The sequence below is a fragment of the Truncatella angustata genome (genome assembly GCF_020726525.1).
Source record: "Truncatella angustata strain MPI-SDFR-AT-0073 chromosome Unknown BKA67scaffold_9, whole genome shotgun sequence".
NCBI classification, from domain to species: Eukaryota; Fungi; Ascomycota; class Sordariomycetes; order Amphisphaeriales; family Sporocadaceae; genus Truncatella; species Truncatella angustata.
This window is the reverse complement of record NW_025763389.1, coordinates 950,569-971,100: the sequence shown is the minus strand read 5'-3', so window position 1 is coordinate 971,100 and position 20,532 is coordinate 950,569. Positions and strand designations below refer to the sequence as shown.

Here is a 20,532-nt window from a genome sequence, read left to right as displayed (position 1 = left end):
TAGGGGACTGCTAGTGTGCTAGATAGGCGCTTATTCTCGTGCGGTGCATTGCCGGCGAGCTAGATCGAGGATCCTCCTTGCTACGGTATTCCAATGCATAATTTTCTTATTAGGCTTCGAAATTATAAAGCAGTGTAGTAGATTTCCCTGATATTTAGCTGTCTCGTTGTTAACTTGAAGTTGTACGTTGATTACGTCCGTGCTCAAAGTCCATCAGGTAATCCATTTGGCTGTCGCTACTTCATAGTTGCAACTCTCTAATCACGTCCTTTTCAACCTGCTCGCGGTCGAATTTGATCCCATATCCAACCTCTTCGTCCACGATTTTTTGAAACGCTATAAAGACTTTATGAATGGTGGGATTGATCGCTCCAATCGCTGCGATCGCGCTGGCTGCCAGTGATCGCAACGCAGGCTCATTCATACGTGCTGAATGTGTGCTAAAGGCTGTTAGCGTAGTCGTAGAAACTACGGTGAATATCTTACACGATGGGTTCTACCCTCTCGGAATATATCATGAGGAAAAACACTAATGGACCTGCCAAGTACTTCCAACGTCTCGCCCTTCGTCTTAATTCTATGACTGCTGACCTAGGCCAGTTATGCTCTCCTGAGATGGCCCTGAACCTGTCTATGGCAATTTTGGTGTCTTTCTCTGCGGGATGTATACCCAGCCTCCGCTCGCTTTTGATCAGCAGTTCAAGGGAAGAGAAGACTTTCAACAATGAACAATAGCCCAATCTGGAAATAATATCACCGCTATTGATAGCCCTCATGGCAATCTCGAAAGCATTGCTTACTCGAGGGTCAGTGCTAGAGATATTGGCTGGGAAAGCTGCAGCTCTCTCCAATCGAATCCAGGTTTCCATCATCAGACTGTAGTTCTGGGCAATATGCAGTGCTGGTGTTGTTACAAGAAGGTTTTCGGCTAGCACTTCCATAGTAGGTTGTGCTTGTTTAGTCTTCTGAGGGGCATTGGAGCACTGTCGTCTCGTAGGTGCACTTTGTGTGGGGTGCACCAGGTCTTGTCGATCAGACAGTTGGGGGCACGCCTGTAGGGAGAGTGGTGACATCAAATCGTTTGAGGAGTCCATGGTATAGATAAGGAAAAGTGACGAAAGATCTATAATCAATCCTCGCAGGCTGGACCATGCTCTCCTTACCTGAGATATTTATACATCTTAGAATGTATCGAAAGAAGTTGTTTTTGTACTTAGTTGACTTTGAAAACTGAAAACTGAAATAGCAACACAGCGATTCACCCATGTGCTAAATGAATACATGCACAAAGAGTCAAAGTTCTGCGGATTTGATCTATGACATGGATCCCCGCGTGGCCATAGTCATACCAAATTTGCGATTGCCAAGACTTGTGCGCTGAGAAGTTCTAAATGTTTGTGCCTAAGCGAAGTCAGGTTTTCTGGTTTTCTTTTTTTTGGTTTCTGTTCAGCATGTCATGAAAAAGGTCCTAGATTTTGACCAGATTCTAGCACCCAATTAGCGGCTCATTCTGATCCACGAGTGTCGGAAGGAAATCTGGATTCCGTTTACCATATTTCTTAAACAGCATTACGTTGTCAGCCTACAATCCGGAACCAGCAATTGGTCGGATGTCTTCGAAAATGATATGTTTGCAAAAGACCTTATTCAGTATTCTGTAAACTGAATTGCGCGCCCTAGCGTGATACACTACTCGCTAGGACTCCAGTGGTGTTAATGTCACTCGATCGCCGATATAATTGCATTTATTTGTTATTACTAGTTTTTGAAGGAAGGTACGTTTCGTAGTTATTCTCCTTTTCTACTATTGCTGAGTAAAGCTTGTGATTACAGATAAAGAACACATATATGCTCTCCATCGATTGCTGCCGTTATAGTCGCTATCAGTGCAGCCAGGAATACAATCATCACTTCGAGCATCTACCATGATGGCAGCTTCGAACAACGGAACGTTCAGCTACACACGACCTTCTGACGCTTCATCAACACCGTCTTACGTGGTGCTGCCATCTGCTTCTTCAACCACCTCGTTCAAAATCCTACGCTGCTTGAAGTGCGCAAAATTGGTGGAAGCAACTTCTACAGATGACCTTGAATCCCTCGGAATGATCCAGATAGGATACAATCTTCACTACTGTAAAAGATGTGCTGATATAGTTGGTTATACGTCATTATCTGAGTTAGAGGGCGTGGGTAGATGACTTTTGCTCGACAATGGTAACTAAAGCTCGTCGCTATAGTTCACCTAGTGCGTGAGAGAACAAATGCTGTGTCTAAAGGGTCAACGGGTATCAGCTTTGATAGAAACAGTATGGAAGGCCATCAATTCATTAGCCCAAGTTTCTTGACTTGATAGAAATTTTCATCCCTCATTTGATTAAAACTTCGTTTGTGATCAGTTCGTGCGTTGGCCTAAATAGGAGGCTCAAAGTACCTAGTCACTGGCTTTCGTGTGCACTTACGTAGTGCATATATAGGTGTCTCTTAGTGCCTCAATATAACTGGCCCACTATAATTTAGCTTAACTATCAAGCGCCGTACTCCGTAGAGGCCATCGAGTCACCACGCATTATTGAGATTATTTACGGTGAAGCTCTTCACGAAGATCGTTACGGCGTAAAAGTTCTACGTTAGTTATTAAAAGCTCTGTCAATGCCTTTTTTATATGAGTTATCGTACTGGATTAAGTAAATCTAAAAGCTTACCTAAAGAGATTTTCAAGGTGAAGAACTACTCCCAGCATGCGTAATCTTAGTAGCATTATATATTTGTTACGAATTTCGGGCTCTCACCCTACAAATCTACACCAAGATGCAACGTAGCGAATTCTATGCTCTTCAAGAATCGTTAGTCACATCTTTAGACCATTTTAAAGACCTCGCTGTTATTCGTGTCTACATTGATACAATACCAGATGAAAGCATGTGCGAGGGGTATAATATCACAAGGTGATCATGCAAGGCAGCATGGGCTCTTTGCCAGAGTGAGGCCCAGTGCATTGTGGGGAAATAAAGGATAGAACATCTCAACACACAGACTATGCATCACTCATTCACTACAGGACGAAGGCCATCGCACTCTTTTTGCCGACCATGGTACTATCCGTTGTCGCGCGACACAACTGCATCAACCCAAACCAAGCGCGCAGTTGTTGGTGAAACCAGACCCGAGGCTGATTGCCGTCAAGTAGACGAAGTCAAAATGAGCCAATGAATGCATATTGCGCCAGGGTGGACCCGTGGCAAATCCGATCCATTCATGTCAAGGATTAAACCGGTACAATATGTGGCGCCGCACATCTCCAGACAATGGCTTCGTACAGATTCATTCATGCAATCGTAGCTGTGCAACGGTCAGATGTAAGGTTTGTCCTTGAAAGTTGCGAGTAGGCCCGGAGTGCTGCCGAAACCTCCACAGTAAACTGGTTTCAGTGCCACTGGTGACGGATGTGACAAGCTAGCTTTCCGGATCACGTTGACAATCCAGAGCTGAAAAGTCCGGACAGGGTGTCGCGGTTGCACTGATCGACACAAGTCCACATGCCATGACATCCAACTTTTGGAGTAAATTTGAATCACCTCCCAATGCCTTCACTGCGTAGCTCAACAGAATACACAAGCAGGCAGCGTCGGCCCAGCTCTAGCCCAATGAACGACGACCCGACAGTCTGGACGGCTAGTGCTACGAACCCACATTGTGTTAGTCCTTAGTACGAACTGTTACGCCACCAGCGGTAAGAGCACAATTACAGTAGTATGCTAGCACCTTAGCGTCGCCTATGCGCTACAGAGTCCCCTGATTGAGTGATAGTGGTCCGGTGCATCCTTGTGTCTCTATTCTGGTAGCTTGTACAGCATTTCCTCCATGACTCGTATGGTGCATGTCGCTAGTTTCGTCATACACAGCTCGTATTCGAGAGTGCGCAAGTACTAGCATTGAAGTCCCTCTTGTCTGTTCCTAATGGAAATAGATCATCATTATGGGTCTGGTGCAGTGAGAGTGTTCATCTTGTATTGTACAGAATGTTGTGCCACGCGATCCCCACAGTTAGCGACCAGAGCAGGTAGTCTGCACAAAGAGATAATTCCAAATGCTTATGGTACACTTGTATTAATCGGTATGATGCTCACATCCGAGCCGGCGCTGGAGCTCTGTAACTCAAGTACAATACCAACAAGGGGTTCTCTGGTAGCCATAGGTACTGCGCATGTATACAATTAAGCTACGGCCTACCTGATGCCCTTCATCAAGTGTCCCATAGTCTCTTGTAGTCTGTCCATTTCTTCCGTCACAATTTCCGTTGCCAAGAACTCATCTGTAACCACCTGGTGATCCTCTCGACCGAACACACAGTCAAGCTTACTGTCTCGTACTAGCTCCCTCAAGATATAAGGACAATTACTGATGTTGCATGGCCTATAGCCCCTGGCCCGGATTTTTACGTCAAGTCTCGTCCGGTAAGACATGACTTCGACCTTGATCAACCGAGAAAATATCCTGCCTGCTTTACATCGTTCCAATGATTCGACCGTAATAAGCTGCTCTTCTGTACATTTGGAAGAGGCCGTCTGATATATCATGGATACCTGCGCTAGTCGCAACCTATAGAGAAGAGTCACAAGAGGCAACCCAGTCGGCACGCGGCACCGCAGACGTAAGTAGAGTACTTCTGGTGCTGAGTGAAAATTAGGCACCTGAAGCAGCTCAATATAAAATAAAGAGGCTATCATGCGATCAGCGATAGAATAGATATACTGAGACTCAAATTTGTCACCATTGCAGTGAATGGTTACATCGGTCGAATGGCTCCTCTTCAAGCTAAAAGCGGATTAATATTATCACATCACGCTGGAAAAATTCGCTTACTAATCTGTGTTATTTGTGTTGGAATAGATCATGTCTTTGACTTTTAACGTCACGTCAAGTTCGTTAAAGAGCCGTGTCGTTTCCAGATCCCATTCAAGCCCTTTGCCGAACGAGATGGTTGAACGCTTCGTCAGGTTAGGTTCGGCTAGTTTGTTGACATGATGTCCGCTCTCCGCTATCGTCCAGCCCTCGAGGAAGATAGTCTGAGCAAAGAAAACGCCTTTTGTCCATGTAAATAGAGCCACTCATCGGGAAGAGGCGGTTCATACCTATATCTGATCCAATCACCATGTCAAATTGTTTACGAAGAGCGTGTAAGGGTAGACCGATATGATATTGCAGCTGTCGGAGGAAGTCAACCATAGCAGCTGTTGATTGAAGCGTTCCTCCCAACTTGAGCGCTCGAACGCCAGCGGTGGCAGGTCGCAGAATAAGTTCGATACTATTCTTCTTTTGGCAGAGTGGACAATAATCTCTCGGCCAGTCAGCACTAGGCAAAGGCACCAGCTCACACATGATCACACAGGCATCACATAGACGATGCCCACATGACAGACGTCTTCTGGGTGGACGAGCCAGGCAGACAAGGCAGATCTCAGTGGATTGACAATTCATCCAGAGACCCTGCTGTTTCGCGATGAAGGAAACATGTTGCACATGTGTAGACTTGTCTCGCCTCTCCTCCACGAGTTGGATGAATCGGGCACGTGTAGAGGCAGATAGAGACAAGCCGAGGGCCGCGTCGACCGAGGCAAGAATGTCATGATAAAAATGATCAAACATAGAGCCAGGAAGGAATGCTACTTGGCTTTAGCGCATTTTCTGGTATAAGACAATAACATCCTTACCGTGCATCCCCGGAGGCAAGGCATCAAGCACCAACGCCGAGGCTATAACAGATGGCCTGTCAAAATGAAGATTTCGACTGATAGCTAGGAAATGGGTAATGTTCGAAGCTAAGCTTTTGGATACAGGATTACATCTTCTTGCTGTGGTATAAAGATCAAAGGGAGCTGGTTCGGCTGCTGCAAATTGTTTAATTGACTGATGCAGGAGGTCTGTAAGGTGTTGTGAGCGGAAAGCAAGACCCATCTTCCGACGTATGGCCGATGCTCGATCGATGTGAGAAAGGATATCTACAGCGGATGCATTGTTGATGGGCAGAAAATGCACACTCTCAAATGGCATTCGCCGCCGCCTCGGTGAGCCTAACAGTTCGAGCTGTAGCAGTCGGGCACCAAGCTTCCTTAACACCATCGTTTCGAAGTGTCCTTGATTAACGCGGAGCTGAGCATCGTGAAGGACGACAATTCTGGGCTGGGATTGTGTAGGTCGCGCTGCCCATGTAGCTAAAATATCACTCAATTGTACCAGCCCGCCTAAGTCGTCCATGAACACTACAATGGTCGAGCTGAATGGAACCAGTGCTTGCCACACGAAGTCGAAGGCACATCTTGCGATTTCTTGCGGTGTACTGATGTCGGAGATTGTCGTCGTCAATAGGTGATGTCGGGGACAACTCTCTATGTATGGTTCAGCTTTAATTCGGGGAAGCGTTGAATCGTGCAATTCGCAATCGAGCAGGATCGTGGAACTAAGAATTTCTTCTATAATGACCCCGTTGTGTTTGACACTAGGTCCTGCCCGCAGACGCCGCAGAAAACGCCTCTTGGTTTTGCCTCCAATGGCAAGAAACACATCTGGCTGCTCAGCTCGTTCGTCGAATATTTGATAGCCAAGTCGGCGCTCCAGAAGAAATGGTCCGTCAAGGCCTGGCGCACCTGATCGCAGTTCCAGCCACGGCTCCATTGCGGTTTGATGCCCTCCGGGCCATCGCTTGCGTTGTCATATTCGTATGTGCTTATACTTCGGAGACGACATACACTGCGGGCCAGGTTTTACGTCGAATTTGCAGGAAATCGGTTTTCAGTTTTCGTGCGGTTCAATTTGCCCAGTGATTTGGTACAATAACTTTACGAGAATTCTCCCCCGCGCCTGCTGGGCGGCAAATCAATCGCTAACTGCTAGTCACGTGCCTACTAGAATGGAGCTAGTCGGCGTCATCCGCTGTCCTCTCAATTGTCTAGTGCCGTATGGGGAGGGCAGACAAATAGACGACCGCATTGTCGATCGTCTTGTTCGACGATTCCGTAAAGCTAACTGCAACTCAAATGGCGAAAATCATCAAGTGCACGGAATTATCACGTACGAAGATCTGGCCAGCATACTTAATGCGCTACAAACCACGAAAGAGAGCCTATACGAAACGTTGGAGCGAAACGCGTATCCTTTATTGTCGAACCGCACAATTGCCTATTTTAGAGGTCGCCATCGTATCGCAGCGGCAACCGCACTGAGCCAGAACGCTGTTTGGGCTGTACGACTCTATTGTGCAAAGGCGAATTGGGTCTCCTTCCCTGCGATCTTATCGTTCGAAAGTCCTCGGCATGAAAGTCACGTTCAGGATGCAGTAGAATTTTCTGCCTGTGAAAGTGCATACTCCGATGGAGAGATTTATCGGTTGGTTCGGAAATATACAAAAGCGAATGACACATCTAGGCTTGCTGAGGTCAGGAGCCGGCTTACGCCATGTAAGGAAGTGAGTCTCAACGGGCTTCTGCAACGCAGCTCCCTAGTCACAGCTCTAGACGCTTTGCTGGAATTCCCCGGCATGCTAGGAGGACTTCAACTGGGCAACATCCACAAACATCTTGCTCTGCATGCAGACTCACACATCAAGTGGAATTTTGAGCACATCTACAGCACATGGTCATTCATCACAGACGGTATCCCGGAAGTGAAACAAGGTGTCGACCTCATCACTGTCCGCGCATTTCAGTTGCGGGCGCCCATCGCCAGCGCTTCAGACAGAAGCACGATCAAGCAGCTATTTGAGGATCAAGTTGTCTTCAGTAAGGTCGCCAATATGCAGGTTCGCAAACAAGTGGAACAACGAATTCTTTCATTGAAAGGTGTGATTCCCAGCATTGAGTCTTTTCATGAGAATATGAAACTGGTCTCGGTCGGAATACGTATCTTACGAGACTTGCTACTGGAAAAGAAATCAACTGGGAGAAAGAAGCTGTCGCTCTATCAGAGCCTTTCACTCGATTGGAGGATCCCCGCTGGACCGGTGATGGAAGTGGATGATGGCATTTTTCGAAAGATTCCAAACACGGACTTCATGATCTGCTATGTTCATCTGCTGTTGGCGGCGATAAGGCATTTCCCCAGACTGTCTTCCGTGAGCCCTCGACAGGATTCGCGAGGAGTATCAATGGCTGCTTTTGTGGACAGCCATCGGGTTCATTCTTTTCTCAAGCTTGCCTCTAGCCAAGGTTTTGAGAATGCTAGGATTCGAGAAGGCCTGAATCGCCTCGAAAATCAGTCTCAGAACGTGTCGCTAGAACCGATCAACGGCAAACTTGCACAGTGGAGATGTGGCCGCCCATTCACAAGTTCATATCTTTCACTCAAGGCGAACGGATATTTGGCCAACATAGTTCGGCCACCAGAGAAAACTGACGTGCCATCTCCTCTTTTTATTCTTCGCGATATCTTGCAAGCCTTTTTCTGTAACCTCGAGTCATTCCATACTATAGGCTCGCCTCACAACGATGTATCTGGGATGGCTGCAGATAGAATTTCATTGCAGCAGGACATCGGCATGGCTGATGTGCCAAGTGACCCAGCACGTGAGGCGCCTGATTCATCCGTGTCATATGCACAAAGCCTTGAACCCCGTAGGGACAATGACGAGCCGGTAGCAGGGCAGCTCTCGGATATTGAAGAAGTCGAGGACGAAAATGTTGATATGACTGACAACCCGATTAGGAATTCGTTCAAACCTCAGGCCCCTGAACCAAAGAACCCAACTCGTGCCAGACTTCGAAAGGAGCGACGTTGGGCAATAGTCCCACGCGCTGGAGGCTCATTGGGTCAGTCACCCGGCACCATTGCACGCATGTCTGGCTTTAATTCTACTTTCAACTTCACCTTGCCGCGACGTGGACAAGGCATCAACAAGATAACTTTACCAAATTTGAATGACAGACGAACCCAACTATTATCACCCGAGGTGCAGACAGTCATTGATGATGCTGTTGGTGCAGCTTCTTTCCAAGTTTCCATGGAAAGTGCCACCATGACATCAGCTTTGCCGCTGAGTACTCAAGCAGCAATATCATCCGGAAGACCAGATGTTCTCGACAATGTGGCCTTAGTAGCGGAGCAGGTCTCGCCTGTTCAATCTCCTACTATAAACAGGATACTTGAGGAAGAGGCTTTGTTTGAAGGCACTGATGATGAGGGTGATATTAGTGAAGCGGACGGTATAGCAACGACGACGACTATTGCTCCGATACGTCGTATGAAGCGGCAAAGAGAAGTCGATCAGGAAAATTCCATCCAAGTTCGGCGAAGCAGTTCCCGTCAGGTCAAAAGACTGAGATTAGATTTGGCGACTCCAATCGTACAGACTCGGAGACCTCGATCAAGAGCTCGCTCACCTTTGAGAGGCCGCACTATGCCTACACACGATCTTTTCCCTGTACAGAACAATATTTATACTTCCTACTCGGCTGGCCCCGATTTGACTTTCGCAGAAAATGTACTTGGGCCGTCACAACAGGGCCCGTCTCTGAACGAGCAGTCACATGAGGAGTTGTAGGTGATCATTCTAATGACTACTTAAGGTACAAATTCCCTTCTTTTTCTCAATTCCCCAGCTTCTTCCTCCTGCCTTTCACATACAAATTTCATTCCTTGTGCCTTTGTATTGAACATGGCCAAATCAGCTTACCATGATTGTCGACAGTCTCCCGACACCTTAGACGTGATATACATTGGTCACCGGAAGCTCCGTGATCACAATGTCATTGACCTAACTGAGCCTGCACCCCAATGCCAACAGTGCCATGATGCAATGAAGGACAATGAATGTTATTTTCTCGTCTTTTGCGGATGCGTAAGTATGACTTTTTCGCTTATCAGTCATAGCTGACCTTCTTAGATGACATGTGGCAAATGTGCTGATACTTTTGCTATGGAAGGCTTGTGCCAAACACACGATCATCCCCAGGCAAGATCTAAGCAGAGCATAAAACGTCTGTTCTATCAAGACACTTGCTGCATTTGTTTGGACTCCAAAGAGCACTCCACCTTTCTCAAGCCTTGCGGTAAGCTTACAAAAGCATCTTAATGCAAGCCAGGCTGACTGAGGTCTAGGGCATATGTTTTGTGACGAATGCGTTGTTCAAACATTAGACGCACAAGCGACGTACCAGGCAAAGTTGGGCCAAGCTGTCATTTTGACCTGTCCTATATGCCGCACATCTCTTCGTGGTACTATCGATGACGAATTGCAGAAAGTAGAGATTATGGACACAGGTCGTGAAGTTGTAGAAGCAATATGGATCTATGAGTTCGCATAGTTACTTAGCAGGGCTCCAAATAGAAAGATACGCTTAGAACACAAGTTCATATTTCTTCTCTCAAAAATGAGTAATGCTGTGCCGCTTGCCATATCACCAGTCGCGAAGCTATTAAATAATTTAGCGCATGTGTAAGGTACTGTTATTGTAGATATTGGTGCGCTAGGGAGGAAGAGGAAACATCCTTCTCCTTTCGTGCTACGAACTACCATCTGTAGGCAGTACCAACCAGCACACAATGGGCACGAACTAACAGTCATGTGACCGTGACAGCATGCTGGGCACTAAGGAGTTTTGCGCACCAACACCTCGCCGCTCTAAGCGATTAGGCGCATTTTTAGCGCGTATGTGCAGGAAAGGTTGCTATACATGGCATGCAGTGGAATACCCGGCTAGTGCCCCCGAACTCCACTCGCACAAATCCTAGAATCACCGTTGACAGGCATCATGAATGCACGCACCCACTTTATCGAATAGCGCGATACTGTAGAAAGACTTGGTACAAGCAGTATTCTTGTTTCTGCTCTACGTTATCTGTCTTCTGCAACTGTCTACGCGCGGTGGTTCGTGGCAGCTCCCCAAACTAATGCAGCCGTGATTCGCTTCGTAGTCTAGACAGCAAAGCACTATTGGCGCAAAACTTATGCAACGGGAAACCTTGACTTATTGAGCTGATTTCTCTTTTCGTCAAGCAGGGGCACAGTATCCGCTTAGGCGCTTAGATCAACGACTCATGATTTCCTTCAAGCGACCTGTAAACCTGGTTTTCCTCCCCAGTACCAAGGATTTGTCGTCTGTCCTGTTCGGTTCTTATCTCGTGGCGATAAGAAGCAAAGACTTCTCGGATTGTGCGGGCAATATTCGCTATATGCTGGTTCTGCTGGTCTATTCTTCGTTGATAGTCTCTATTCTGTTCCTGTAAAACGGACATGATATGATCCTTTTCCTTGCGTAGAGATTCACGGCTTCTAGCCAACTCCTGACGGAGAAGGCCGTTTTCTTGCTGAAGGGAGCTAATAGTTTCCATCATCTCACGCGCGTCGTGGTATGGTACATATGCGTGGCTTGGTGTCAGCAAGGGTAGTGACGGAAGTGCTTTGTCCTGCATTGTTGTACGGCCCGAAAGTACTTTTGCGTTCAAAGGCTTCCCGACAGAATGGTTCGCTGTGGGGAAGGCAACTCCTCATTTATACCTGCTTGGGCACTCGTTGCTCCACATCTTCCCGAAAGCAGTAAGTTGTGAGCAGGCTGGGATCAATACTGTTTTCTGCTAGCGTCTCTATTCTACAGGGTATCTAGCTGATCAACACAGGTTCAGGCTCATCCGCTCCTGCCGTGTCCTCTTCTCTTTCTAGCCGGCTGATAACATGGGACATGAATTTTTCCAGTCCATTCTTGAGCTTCTCGATCGCGATGGCGTTCTGCTCCCGATCGCGTCTTGCTTGCAGAAGCTCTTCGCCGAGCGATCTTATTCCAAGCTCCACATTTACAACATTTAGCCGTGTTTGCGCCATCGCAGATTCCAAGTGGTCTAGTCGTGAACATAACACCAACAATCCACTAACAGGTCAGCGTGTCATTCAGACAAGGTACAGCAAATCTTACTTCTGCGAATTAATCGGTGGTTGCTCAGGCCACATGGAGAAACTCATCGGCGAAGGCTTCTGCGCCCTGGAGGGAGTCGCCGTTGGCCTCAAAGGGTCCAAGTCCATCTCAGTGTTGTTCTTCCAGTAAGGATGTGATCCACCATTGTGCTCTTGGCCGAAAAGCCAATTGTCATAACCCGTGTTTGATGCAGTGAAATGGTTTGCGAGCTGATTTGGTCCAGACATACCCAATGGCGGAATCTGAGTGTCATTCCTCTCATTATCACGGATGGAACTTCCGCCGAATATGGAAAAATCCTCCGAACGCATACTACTGGAAGCGTTCATGTCTTTCGTCTTGTAATTCTGGCAGTGGCAGTCGGACATGTTTGATTCTGCTAGGGGCAAGTCTTGTAAGTGCATGTATGCTGTCGCTTGACTTTTGCAATAATAAGGTCAGACCGATGGCTAAAGACAAGAGTAAGCATGCCTTGGAATTTAAGTAGGCTTTACAGTATACAGTGAAGTACGCTTGCAGGAATTCGGTTTTCTGGTTCCTGTACTATATCCCTGTTACATCTGTGGAGACGCTAAGATAGGCCTGTCGCCAAGCTGTGAGCCTTCTTCAACTTATTTTGGTGTCCTTGCAATACTTAAAAGTGACCAGTCCGTAGCATTAGATTCATCAAGTCACGCCGATACCCTTGTTGACGCCAATACCATGTTTAGATTTGCCGTCGTCATTTCATTGTTGGCTGCGCCAGCACTATGTCTTAGTGGCTTTCCATCTGTGTGTCTTTCGGAGCCGCCAGTCAAGTTACAGGCTGGCATATCCGAGGTATCCATTATGTTTGTTCACGACGAACCCAGTATAGATCTAGGCTAACATTCTCAGCATCGAGCGAGACGTTTCTGTCCAATGCCAAGCTTCCATTTATTTCGAGGACCTGTCTCTCCCACTGCGGTTTTCCTTCCCATCAGTTCAATGCGCGGGCGCAGAATTGGTATCATTTTTGGTACCGCTGGGAATCACTTCCGGAAACGCAACCATTATATGGTACCCACCCCTTTAGCTTTGTGATATCGCTCCACTCATCATAGTTACAGGCAATGTGCAGGGCAGGTTCCAACCTGCAGTCAAGCTATGATATCTGATGGTGTTGCCGATCAGTCAATGAAGCTAGACTGGGCAGGACAAGTTGCTTGTGTCAGGGAGATCCTGGAAACTAGCACATCCTTGTTGACTGAGATTGAGTCGTCCAGTACAATCGTCCAGACGCTCAGATCACTGATCGTCGTGACGACCACCTCGTCGTTTATGGCACCAACCAACACTCCAAGAGAAATAGGCGCGCCGTGGATATCCTCGAACGCCTCTCATGCAAGGTGTTCCGGGATCCCTATCCAGACCACCTCAGCCTACATACCTGGTACCTCGTTCGTTCCCAAGCATAACGTTACATGTCTGATACTTCTGCAGAAACGACAGGCGCCAAATCCTTGCGATTAATTGCCAACGACTCAATCACAATTGCCCCCTCCGGCTCTGCAGTCAGCTCGGGGACACCTCAAGATAGTACCATTCCGTCCCTTTTGCCTGTCACCGCCGGTACTCGCAAGAATATACCTGGTATGGCATATGGAGTCGTTGTGTTCTTTATATCACTACATGCCTTTGCAACACTACTGCACGATCCAGAATAGAATGACATGTAAGCACATGGTCATTGCTTATCGTTTAGGACTAACATCCCTACACCGAATCTTTTGCTGGATAATTTCGCCTGTCGCAAGTGTTTTTCTGTATTTATAAACAGTGGTTCAGGGTTGTCATAGTTGCAATTTAGTTGTTCACCAGCGCGTATAATTTTACTCAATTTTTCCAAACTCATCATGTCTAACATGCTCAAGAACTCGTCTTTTGATCCTCGGGTCACTAATACCCCAAAACTTAAAGTTGTGGCTATGAATATCCAAAGTCCTAGAAAATCTATTCTTTCATTATTCGAAGTACACAATCTGCAACTCAAGCTCGAAACATTCTTGCGTAATGCTCAGCTTCCTGTTGCTGAAGCTCAATCTCCGGTATGATGTTACAACTCCAATATTGGGCCAAATTGACAAGTTAGCACACACCAAAGGCCATGAGTGTTGAAGAATTCCGCTTCGCCGACCAAACACCATCAGAGGACTTCAACGATAGCGTTACACAGGTGGATTCAATGTCTGGATCGCAGGTTACAAACAAGGACAGTTGTGTAACCCAATAGTGGAGCAAATAGAACGTGGCAAACAATAGTTGTTTATATTACTAGGTTTGAAATAACCAATCATGTCTCTCCTTTCATTCCTCATCAATCCCCGGGCGACGAGTCCTTAGCACAGCCACTTCTTGTGACGATGGGCCAATAGCAATTGGTAGAGGATAACTCATCTCCTGTTATGTGTTAGAGGATTACCACATTTATAGTTTGGAGGGCCGTACAATATGCTCCTTTGAAGGTGGCCACGCAGGGTTATCGGTTGATGTGTAAGTGAAGAAGCGTCCGTGCTTATGAATCACAATATAAACTTCTGCATCGCATTCTGAACGCAATTCGTCTGCTTTCTTGAATAGTGTCTGGCGCCTTCTGCGCGCTCGCGCAAGCAGAGCCCTGCGACAAACTTTGGCTTCTCGTCGCTCCATAATAGTTGGGGGTAACAGTAGGTGCGTAACGTGGTTAACAGAAGAAATGGAATATCGGCTTTCTAGACGAGACAGCACCCTTGATCCCTTCTATGAACGTGTCTTGTCATGCGCACAGATTAGAGAAGGAGCTTGTTTTATTATAAATGCATTATCACGGGTGAATAAGAAATATGTAAAACATGCACTAACGTGACTTGTGTCGAATGAAAGCTGAAAACTGAAAACTGTTGAAGTGCAACTGTTTAAGAGCGAGTGAGATCCCTGGAGGGTTAGGCAAGTTGGAAAAGTCTAAAATTAAACCAGCATGAACTGCTTGCCACAAGAAATCCTGACAGCCATAGCTGAACAGCTGCCCACCGCTGCTGACGTCTGTCAACTTCGGTTGGTCGAAAAACGTTGCGCCGTCGCAGCCTTCCCCGTCCTCTTTGAACGTGTTCAGATTCTGAACACATCTGAATGTTTGCATCAGGCTGAATCGTTGTTGCAGTCTCCATACGGCAGCATCGGGGCAACCAAGCATTTGACCTTGTACCAGGGCACGTGGCCTTTGACCTTATCGCTATCGGCGTGGCGCGGCCATTCTTTGAGGCTGCGCTACCACGACAACGACACTCAGACATTTGAACAGTACACGCGATTCAGCCGTACAGAGTTATCACGGCACTTCGGCGACAACTCCGCAAAGTTTTGTGGCCTTGTGGGCCAGTTCTCGCAACTTCAGAGCCTCTGCCTAGCGGATGTACACACACGAGCGCAGGGCTCTGCACGAAATAGCCATTACAATTCACTGAAAGATCGCATTCAAATTGTCCCTTCATTTCATGGGAACGTCAATGGTATCCTGACCCAATTCTCCACGGTTCTCAATTCGATGCGACATTTAACGACACTATCACTTGAGGGTTGCTTGGATACAAGTGGCCTTGATTTGCACGAATCGTTCTCGGGCATTTTAAGTCTAGAAGTGATTGGTTTGCTCACCACTGCCTACCTGGGGGAACACATTTCACGGTTCCTGGCTTCGTTCCCTCATTTGACCCATATGAGGCTTCGGCCAGCATTGGTTGGCTGTCCCAATGAACGAAAGCTCCCCCTATCAAACATACAGTTTTCCGATTTATGCCACGTCGAATTTCATGGTATCTGGACATCAGAGGAGGAGCTCCTCGATTTTGTTTACCGCCATGGGCTGATATCTCTGTCTTTGTCGGAAATTACATTTACTCAAGGTTCTTGGGAATCGTTTTTTGGACATTTGCGTGATCAGCTCCCGGGTATTCAATTTCGTGGAGATGGGATACTTACAACCACTCACTCAGAAACGTATCAGCTGAACGCCTTTTCCGTTCGCCTTCTAAGGCTTTTCTTAGCTACAGACACTTTTCCGTGGCCCCTTGAAATTTCGACTTTCTGGTAGTGCCAGAAAAATGGTCGTATGGGTCTGATAGCTAGTGTCACATTACAGTTAACTGAAAACATGCTTTTGTTTCCCCATTCAACATACTGGTGTCCAATTCTCTATGCCTCATAATATATACCCATGAATCTGCCGTTGCCACATTCTCCTTGTGTGAGTCAAATCGTAGCAGAGTTAAGAGAATAGAAGAAGCAGTGCTTCTCATCTTCTTTAGTTATGTCCCCTTTGCTAGGAATGGCCCTTATCAGTCTCTGGACGTCCGGCAAACATGGTACCGCAGTGGGAGGTGCTGCTGTCAAGCAAATCCTCGCTGGTACGCATCCATCATCTATTCACGACATCATGTGTAATACCCCAACGCATGATATCAAACTAGCTATTCAAGCCTTGCAGGAAGTCTGGGATCTCCTTGAAAAGGAAATCTCAAGCTTTCGACACAACAACAATGTCTTCCAAAACGCCTATCTTTCAAAGGATGAATGCTTCATTATTTCGACGATGGTACCGACCCTGCTGTCACCGGGCTTAGGTGAGGCAGCATTCCTCGCAAGCAACAACTTCACAAACCGCCATCCCGCATTGAAGCGAAAACGGCCGGATGAAAGTGAAGATGGAGAAGGATCCAGAGTGAAGAGATTGTCAACCAAAAACCAACGAGGGGAAGAGTCTTCACACTTAAAGCGAAAACGCTTTAGTGAAAGCGACGGCGAGGAAGAACCTAGAGTAAAGAGAATGGCGGTCTTTCCCGACACCGCCCCTCCCTTATTTTCGCCATGGGCCAGGAGAGAAGATCTCGCGCCACCGTCATTGCCAATTGATGGAGTTGCACGGTTGTCTGTGGGCGACAATTCAATTCCGCGCCCTGAAAAGCGGAAACTTGACAGCTTCAGGGAATTGGTAATGCAAGCAGATGAGCAGCTATTTGGTAAGAGAGCAAAGCATAAGAACAGCAATGACCATCTCGAGCCAACGCCAGGACCAGTGATTGGTGATGCGGAACGTCGTATCAAGTTAGAGCAGGATGAGAAGGGCGAAATCAAACCTAAGCCTCTATGGGACATTCCTCGTTATACTGGCGGCCAGTAATTTCAACGAGTGGTCCATATTATACAAGTAGAGGTGGATCCTTTTTTTTACTTTTTTTTATACAGTATCGCCTTTTTTTCTCCCCTTTATAAATTGATTTTCTAAGCATGCCCTGTGTACTATGTGATATAAACCCATGGTTAAAGTCCTAAGCACATTTAAAATTGAGGTATACGGTAGAGAAATAGTTGATCAATCATCTCATAACAGATCACATCTATAGCGTCGCAATGTTGAATCCCACTAATAGAGTTCCGTACCCGTTGCCCCGTATCTCACTGATCGATACGCCTACTGGTTGAATCCCACTTGACGTGCGACAACATGCAGGAGTCAAGCCTCATCTATCCAAGATGGCGATATGTTAAGCATATCAGGGTTTCGACCACGCCAAGAAAGCTATGACGGCACAGTCAAACAGATGCACACATTTCGCAGCACAAAAGTTCGCTGGTTACAGTAGAGATAGTCAATTATGGTACTATTAGCGTAGAGAAAACGGCAGAACCAAAGACGAAGGTCCAGTTACAAGAACCACTATGTTATGCTCTTTGTGACCCTAGCATCCTCGGACACAGTAACAATATTGCAGCGCACATAGTCTTGGTTACATGATTACTTTACTTAACCGTCTGAGCAAGTGGGATAAAGGTATTACTGCACAGAATTTGCTCCTTGAGTTGAGCAGATAAACATCTGCCGCCATCCTCGATTAATAAAGCAGAAGAAAGAGAGCAATTGTCTTGATCTGAATTTACAGCAAATGGCCTCGAGCTAGACCATAATGCTTCAAGCTTGATCAGAGCTACATTTTACAGTTTTCCCGTTTCCCTTTTCAGTTTCTGTCAAGGCTATGCCAACCTAGGATATGCACGTATTCGGAGCTATAACAAATTCGAAGTATAAATGCTGCTAATTTGAATCACCTCAGAACCTGATTGCGATTAAAAAGCCATTCGCAAAGAGTTCCTTGAACCGACCGTGTTCATTATTTGAGTTCGCAAGTATGGCGTCCTTGTTAACACCGCCAGGGTCTCGAGACACAACCCCTCATGCCCCAGGCAAGACCCCACCTCCAGCTTCCGAGACTCCAAGCTCGGACCCATCTCCAAGCACGGGTAATCCCGAGTCAGAACCCTCGAGTGAATCAGCACTACCCCAGGAAGCAAACGAGGACGAAGCAGGTCAATCATCATCAGCTAGGCACAAGCAACCATATGTCGAAAGTGTCGAAGAATCTACGGTTACTACCGATCGACGAGGACGCTGGGCTGATGTGACCGACGAAGAACTCAAGTATGTTCTAAATAAGATCAATTTACCAACCGACGGTCGGAAAGAAGAAAAGATACAGAGACTGGAAGCAGAAAAATGGACACAAGAAGACATCGTCGACTGGAAGAACACCGGCGGCAAGCAAGGGAAAACTTTGAAACCTGGCAGAATCAATGAAATTCATGAAAAGGTTAGAGGAAGGTTTGGACACGGCAAGCGCAAGAACCCGGAAGGTCCTACAGAGGAAGCTCAAGCTTCTGGCACCAATCAAGCAGAGAGAAACCCAGCTCCTAGCAACGCTCAAGCAGAGGAAGCTCGAGCTCCTAGCACCAGCCAAGCAGAGAGGAACCCAGCTCCCAGCAACGCTCAAGCAGAGGAAGCTCGAGCTCCTAGCACCAGCCAAGCAGAGAGAAACGCAGCTCCCAGCAACGCTCAAGCAGAGGAAGCTCGAGCTCCTAGCACCAGCCAAGCAGAGAGAAACGCAGCTCCCAGCAACGCTCAAGCAGAGGAAGCTCGAGCTTCCAGCACCAGCCAATATGAACATGTCAGTTCTAAGAACAGCACTAGGCCTTCACCTACTGAAGACCCAGAAGGCGCGACCAATCTTCCAGAAGCGTACCATGATTTGCTTCGCCATGAAGGGGTCGCAACGCTCCTACCTCGACTCGCGTTTCTGCATAATGATATGCCCCAAAGTCTACGTAACAGCTTCCAATCATTTCGAATCTCTGCACCCGAATTCTGCGTGCTGTTCTGGGTATGGCTTGAGTACGAATTTGTTGTAATAGACAATGAGGACGCCGCAAAAGCGATGCTAGAGAAACTGGGTAGCATTGATTCTCTTTTGGCTAGCCTCAAGGACTGGGATTGGGCGCTGCGCAGCAAAGATGGAAAGTTAGCACACAAGCTTCAAGGAATAGCTGAGGAAGTCCAAGCATTTTGGAATATTGCTCACCCTGCGGTACCGCAAAATTTAGGGATCCATCTGCCCAATCAAATTGGACATCCCTTGCTCTGGAGCCTGCTGGGTAGGCAAAAGGCTACCGAACTGACGATCGAAGATCCAGAAGAACCAGGTCAAATCGTGAACGGACAGATTATAGGTAGAAACAGCAAGAAGTCGGCATGGTTTGGTCTTGTATTACCCTCCAGAAAGAAACCTGGCTGTTGGAGAGGCTACTGGATTGCAAGCAAACGGCATCAACAGGCATATATGGACTACGTCAAGACTGCGACTTTGACACTGTCAATTGCTGGCGACTCCGATTTCCTCGACGAGTGTCAACCTGAGGACTTCCAAATCATTGCGGTCTTTCAGATGAAATGGGGCAAGACCTATCATACTCATGCACTAGGTGTTCCGTACTATGACCAATCTCGGGTACCAATGTTGTATTCGAAATCCATTCTAGCCAGTGGTTGGGGAAAGAAGGACACAGAGCGAGTCCTCGGTGGGCACATGCGCAACGCTGGTCAGACAAATTACCTCGCAACTGAGTATCACGCGCTTGACCGTGTAAGTGCTAAAGCATGGTAAATTTAACTGTTGCTTTACACCTATTTAGCTGTTGGATTTTCCATAGTCTCTCGTTCTCTATTTGCTATTTCTTGACTTCGCGGTTTATCATGTATCTCATTGCTAGAAATAGAAATGTGGGGAGCTCCCATCTTTTCCTGTCATTCTTTGATCCAAAGCAGGTTGAATGAGCTTGAAGTTGTGATCTGTTGACCTCCGTTGGTTAGAGGATATGTCTGGGAACTGATTAATAAGTCTTGAGGACCTCTCAGCCTTTAGGTTAGACGTGAGCACTGCGAAGCAAGCGAGTACAGAATGTTGCTTGCTTTCAGCCTTAGCTTAATCTTGAAAATTACTTGAGTCCGCGCAGCTAAATCTGAGACCGCCTTGACAGACCTGCTTCCCTTCTATTGCTTACCAGGCAGCGACATGATAGCATTGTATAAAAGCTCAGTTTTGCTCTTTCGTATTGATGTTCAATATCATCCGCATCTGCCTACTTCCATCGAAGTCCTCTGGATAATTATGAAAAAACTCCCAGCTGAGCTGATAATTAGAATCGCAGGTTCTTGCGACCTTGCTTCCATCGCCAATCTTTGTCTCTGTTGTCGAAGTTTTTGGCAATTATGTGAGGCTATACTTTACAAAAAAGATGTCAAAATCTA

The 20,532-nt window shown here is 46.9% G+C and overlaps 12 protein-coding genes across 12 annotated transcripts; 8 read left to right on the top strand and 4 right to left on the bottom strand.

The window, feature by feature from the left end:
• Positions 1-137: 137 nt before the first annotated feature.
• BKA67DRAFT_580687 (uncharacterized protein) lies at positions 138-1,198 on the bottom strand. The gene has a single exon (XM_046103877.1). The coding sequence runs from the start codon at positions 1,092-1,094 to the stop codon at positions 483-485; it is 612 nt and encodes a 203-aa protein (XP_045953348.1). The 5' UTR covers positions 1,095-1,198; the 3' UTR covers positions 138-482.
• A 564-nt stretch (positions 1,199-1,762) lies between these two features.
• On the top strand, positions 1,763-2,388 carry BKA67DRAFT_417462 (uncharacterized protein). The gene has a single exon (XM_046096796.1). The coding sequence runs from the start codon at positions 1,926-1,928 to the stop codon at positions 2,199-2,201; it is 276 nt and encodes a 91-aa protein (XP_045953347.1). The 5' UTR covers positions 1,763-1,925; the 3' UTR covers positions 2,202-2,388.
• Positions 2,389-4,865: 2,477 nt separating this feature from the next.
• On the bottom strand, positions 4,866-6,675 carry BKA67DRAFT_595054 (uncharacterized protein; the record flags this gene model as incomplete). Its single annotated transcript, XM_046105117.1, has 3 exons — positions 4,866-5,086; positions 5,136-5,666; positions 5,715-6,675. 3 exons carry the CDS (start codon positions 6,673-6,675, stop codon positions 4,866-4,868), a joined length of 1,713 nt encoding a protein of 570 aa, XP_045953346.1.
• Positions 6,676-6,910: 235 nt separating this feature from the next.
• BKA67DRAFT_500393 (uncharacterized protein) lies at positions 6,911-7,624 on the top strand (the record flags this gene model as incomplete). The annotated part of the gene is made up of 1 exon (XM_046097079.1): positions 6,911-7,624. A coding segment is annotated over one exon (714 nt), but the record flags the coding sequence as incomplete, so codon positions are not given.
• Positions 7,625-9,340: 1,716 nt separating this feature from the next.
• Positions 9,341-10,381, top strand: BKA67DRAFT_417417 (uncharacterized protein). The gene is made up of 4 exons (XM_046096795.1): positions 9,341-9,560; positions 9,683-9,832; positions 9,878-10,043; positions 10,093-10,381. Exons 2-4 carry the CDS (start codon positions 9,791-9,793, stop codon positions 10,296-10,298), a joined length of 414 nt encoding a protein of 137 aa, XP_045953344.1. The 5' UTR covers positions 9,341-9,560; positions 9,683-9,790; the 3' UTR covers positions 10,299-10,381.
• A 1,118-nt stretch (positions 10,382-11,499) lies between these two features.
• On the bottom strand, positions 11,500-12,549 carry BKA67DRAFT_417350 (uncharacterized protein). Its single transcript, XM_046096793.1, has 2 exons — positions 11,904-12,549; positions 11,500-11,858 (listed from the first exon to the last, which is right to left on the bottom strand). Exons 1-2 carry the CDS (start codon positions 12,305-12,307, stop codon positions 11,594-11,596), a joined length of 669 nt encoding a protein of 222 aa, XP_045953343.1. The 5' UTR covers positions 12,308-12,549; the 3' UTR covers positions 11,500-11,593.
• Positions 12,416-13,683, top strand: BKA67DRAFT_417357 (uncharacterized protein). Its single transcript, XM_046096794.1, has 5 exons — positions 12,416-12,498; positions 12,552-12,733; positions 12,780-12,941; positions 12,992-13,314; positions 13,365-13,683. Exons 2-5 carry the CDS (start codon positions 12,606-12,608, stop codon positions 13,586-13,588), a joined length of 837 nt encoding a protein of 278 aa, XP_045953342.1. The 5' UTR covers positions 12,416-12,498; positions 12,552-12,605; the 3' UTR covers positions 13,589-13,683.
• A 418-nt stretch (positions 13,684-14,101) lies between these two features.
• BKA67DRAFT_417346 (uncharacterized protein) lies at positions 14,102-14,768 on the bottom strand. The gene is made up of 3 exons (XM_046096792.1): positions 14,763-14,768; positions 14,370-14,672; positions 14,102-14,321 (listed from the first exon to the last, which is right to left on the bottom strand). Exons 2-3 carry the CDS (start codon positions 14,568-14,570, stop codon positions 14,229-14,231), a joined length of 294 nt encoding a protein of 97 aa, XP_045953341.1. The 5' UTR covers positions 14,571-14,672; positions 14,763-14,768; the 3' UTR covers positions 14,102-14,228.
• Positions 14,769-14,877: 109 nt separating this feature from the next.
• BKA67DRAFT_525209 (uncharacterized protein) lies at positions 14,878-15,990 on the top strand (the record flags this gene model as incomplete). Its single annotated transcript, XM_046098644.1, has 1 exon — positions 14,878-15,990. One exon carries the CDS (start codon positions 14,878-14,880, stop codon positions 15,988-15,990), a length of 1,113 nt encoding a protein of 370 aa, XP_045953340.1.
• A 108-nt stretch (positions 15,991-16,098) lies between these two features.
• BKA67DRAFT_417333 (uncharacterized protein) lies at positions 16,099-17,279 on the top strand. Its single transcript, XM_046096791.1, has one exon. The coding sequence runs from the start codon at positions 16,207-16,209 to the stop codon at positions 17,074-17,076; it is 870 nt and encodes a 289-aa protein (XP_045953339.1). The 5' UTR covers positions 16,099-16,206; the 3' UTR covers positions 17,077-17,279.
• A 1,343-nt stretch (positions 17,280-18,622) lies between these two features.
• Positions 18,623-18,886, top strand: BKA67DRAFT_491373 (uncharacterized protein; the record flags this gene model as incomplete). The annotated part of the gene is made up of 1 exon (XM_046096983.1): positions 18,623-18,886. A coding segment is annotated over one exon (264 nt), but the record flags the coding sequence as incomplete, so codon positions are not given.
• BKA67DRAFT_580662 (uncharacterized protein) lies at positions 18,717-20,261 on the top strand. The gene has a single exon (XM_046103876.1). It carries the CDS (start codon positions 19,037-19,039, stop codon positions 19,886-19,888), a length of 852 nt encoding a protein of 283 aa, XP_045953337.1. The 5' UTR covers positions 18,717-19,036; the 3' UTR covers positions 19,889-20,261.
• Positions 20,262-20,532: the final 271 nt, after the last annotated feature.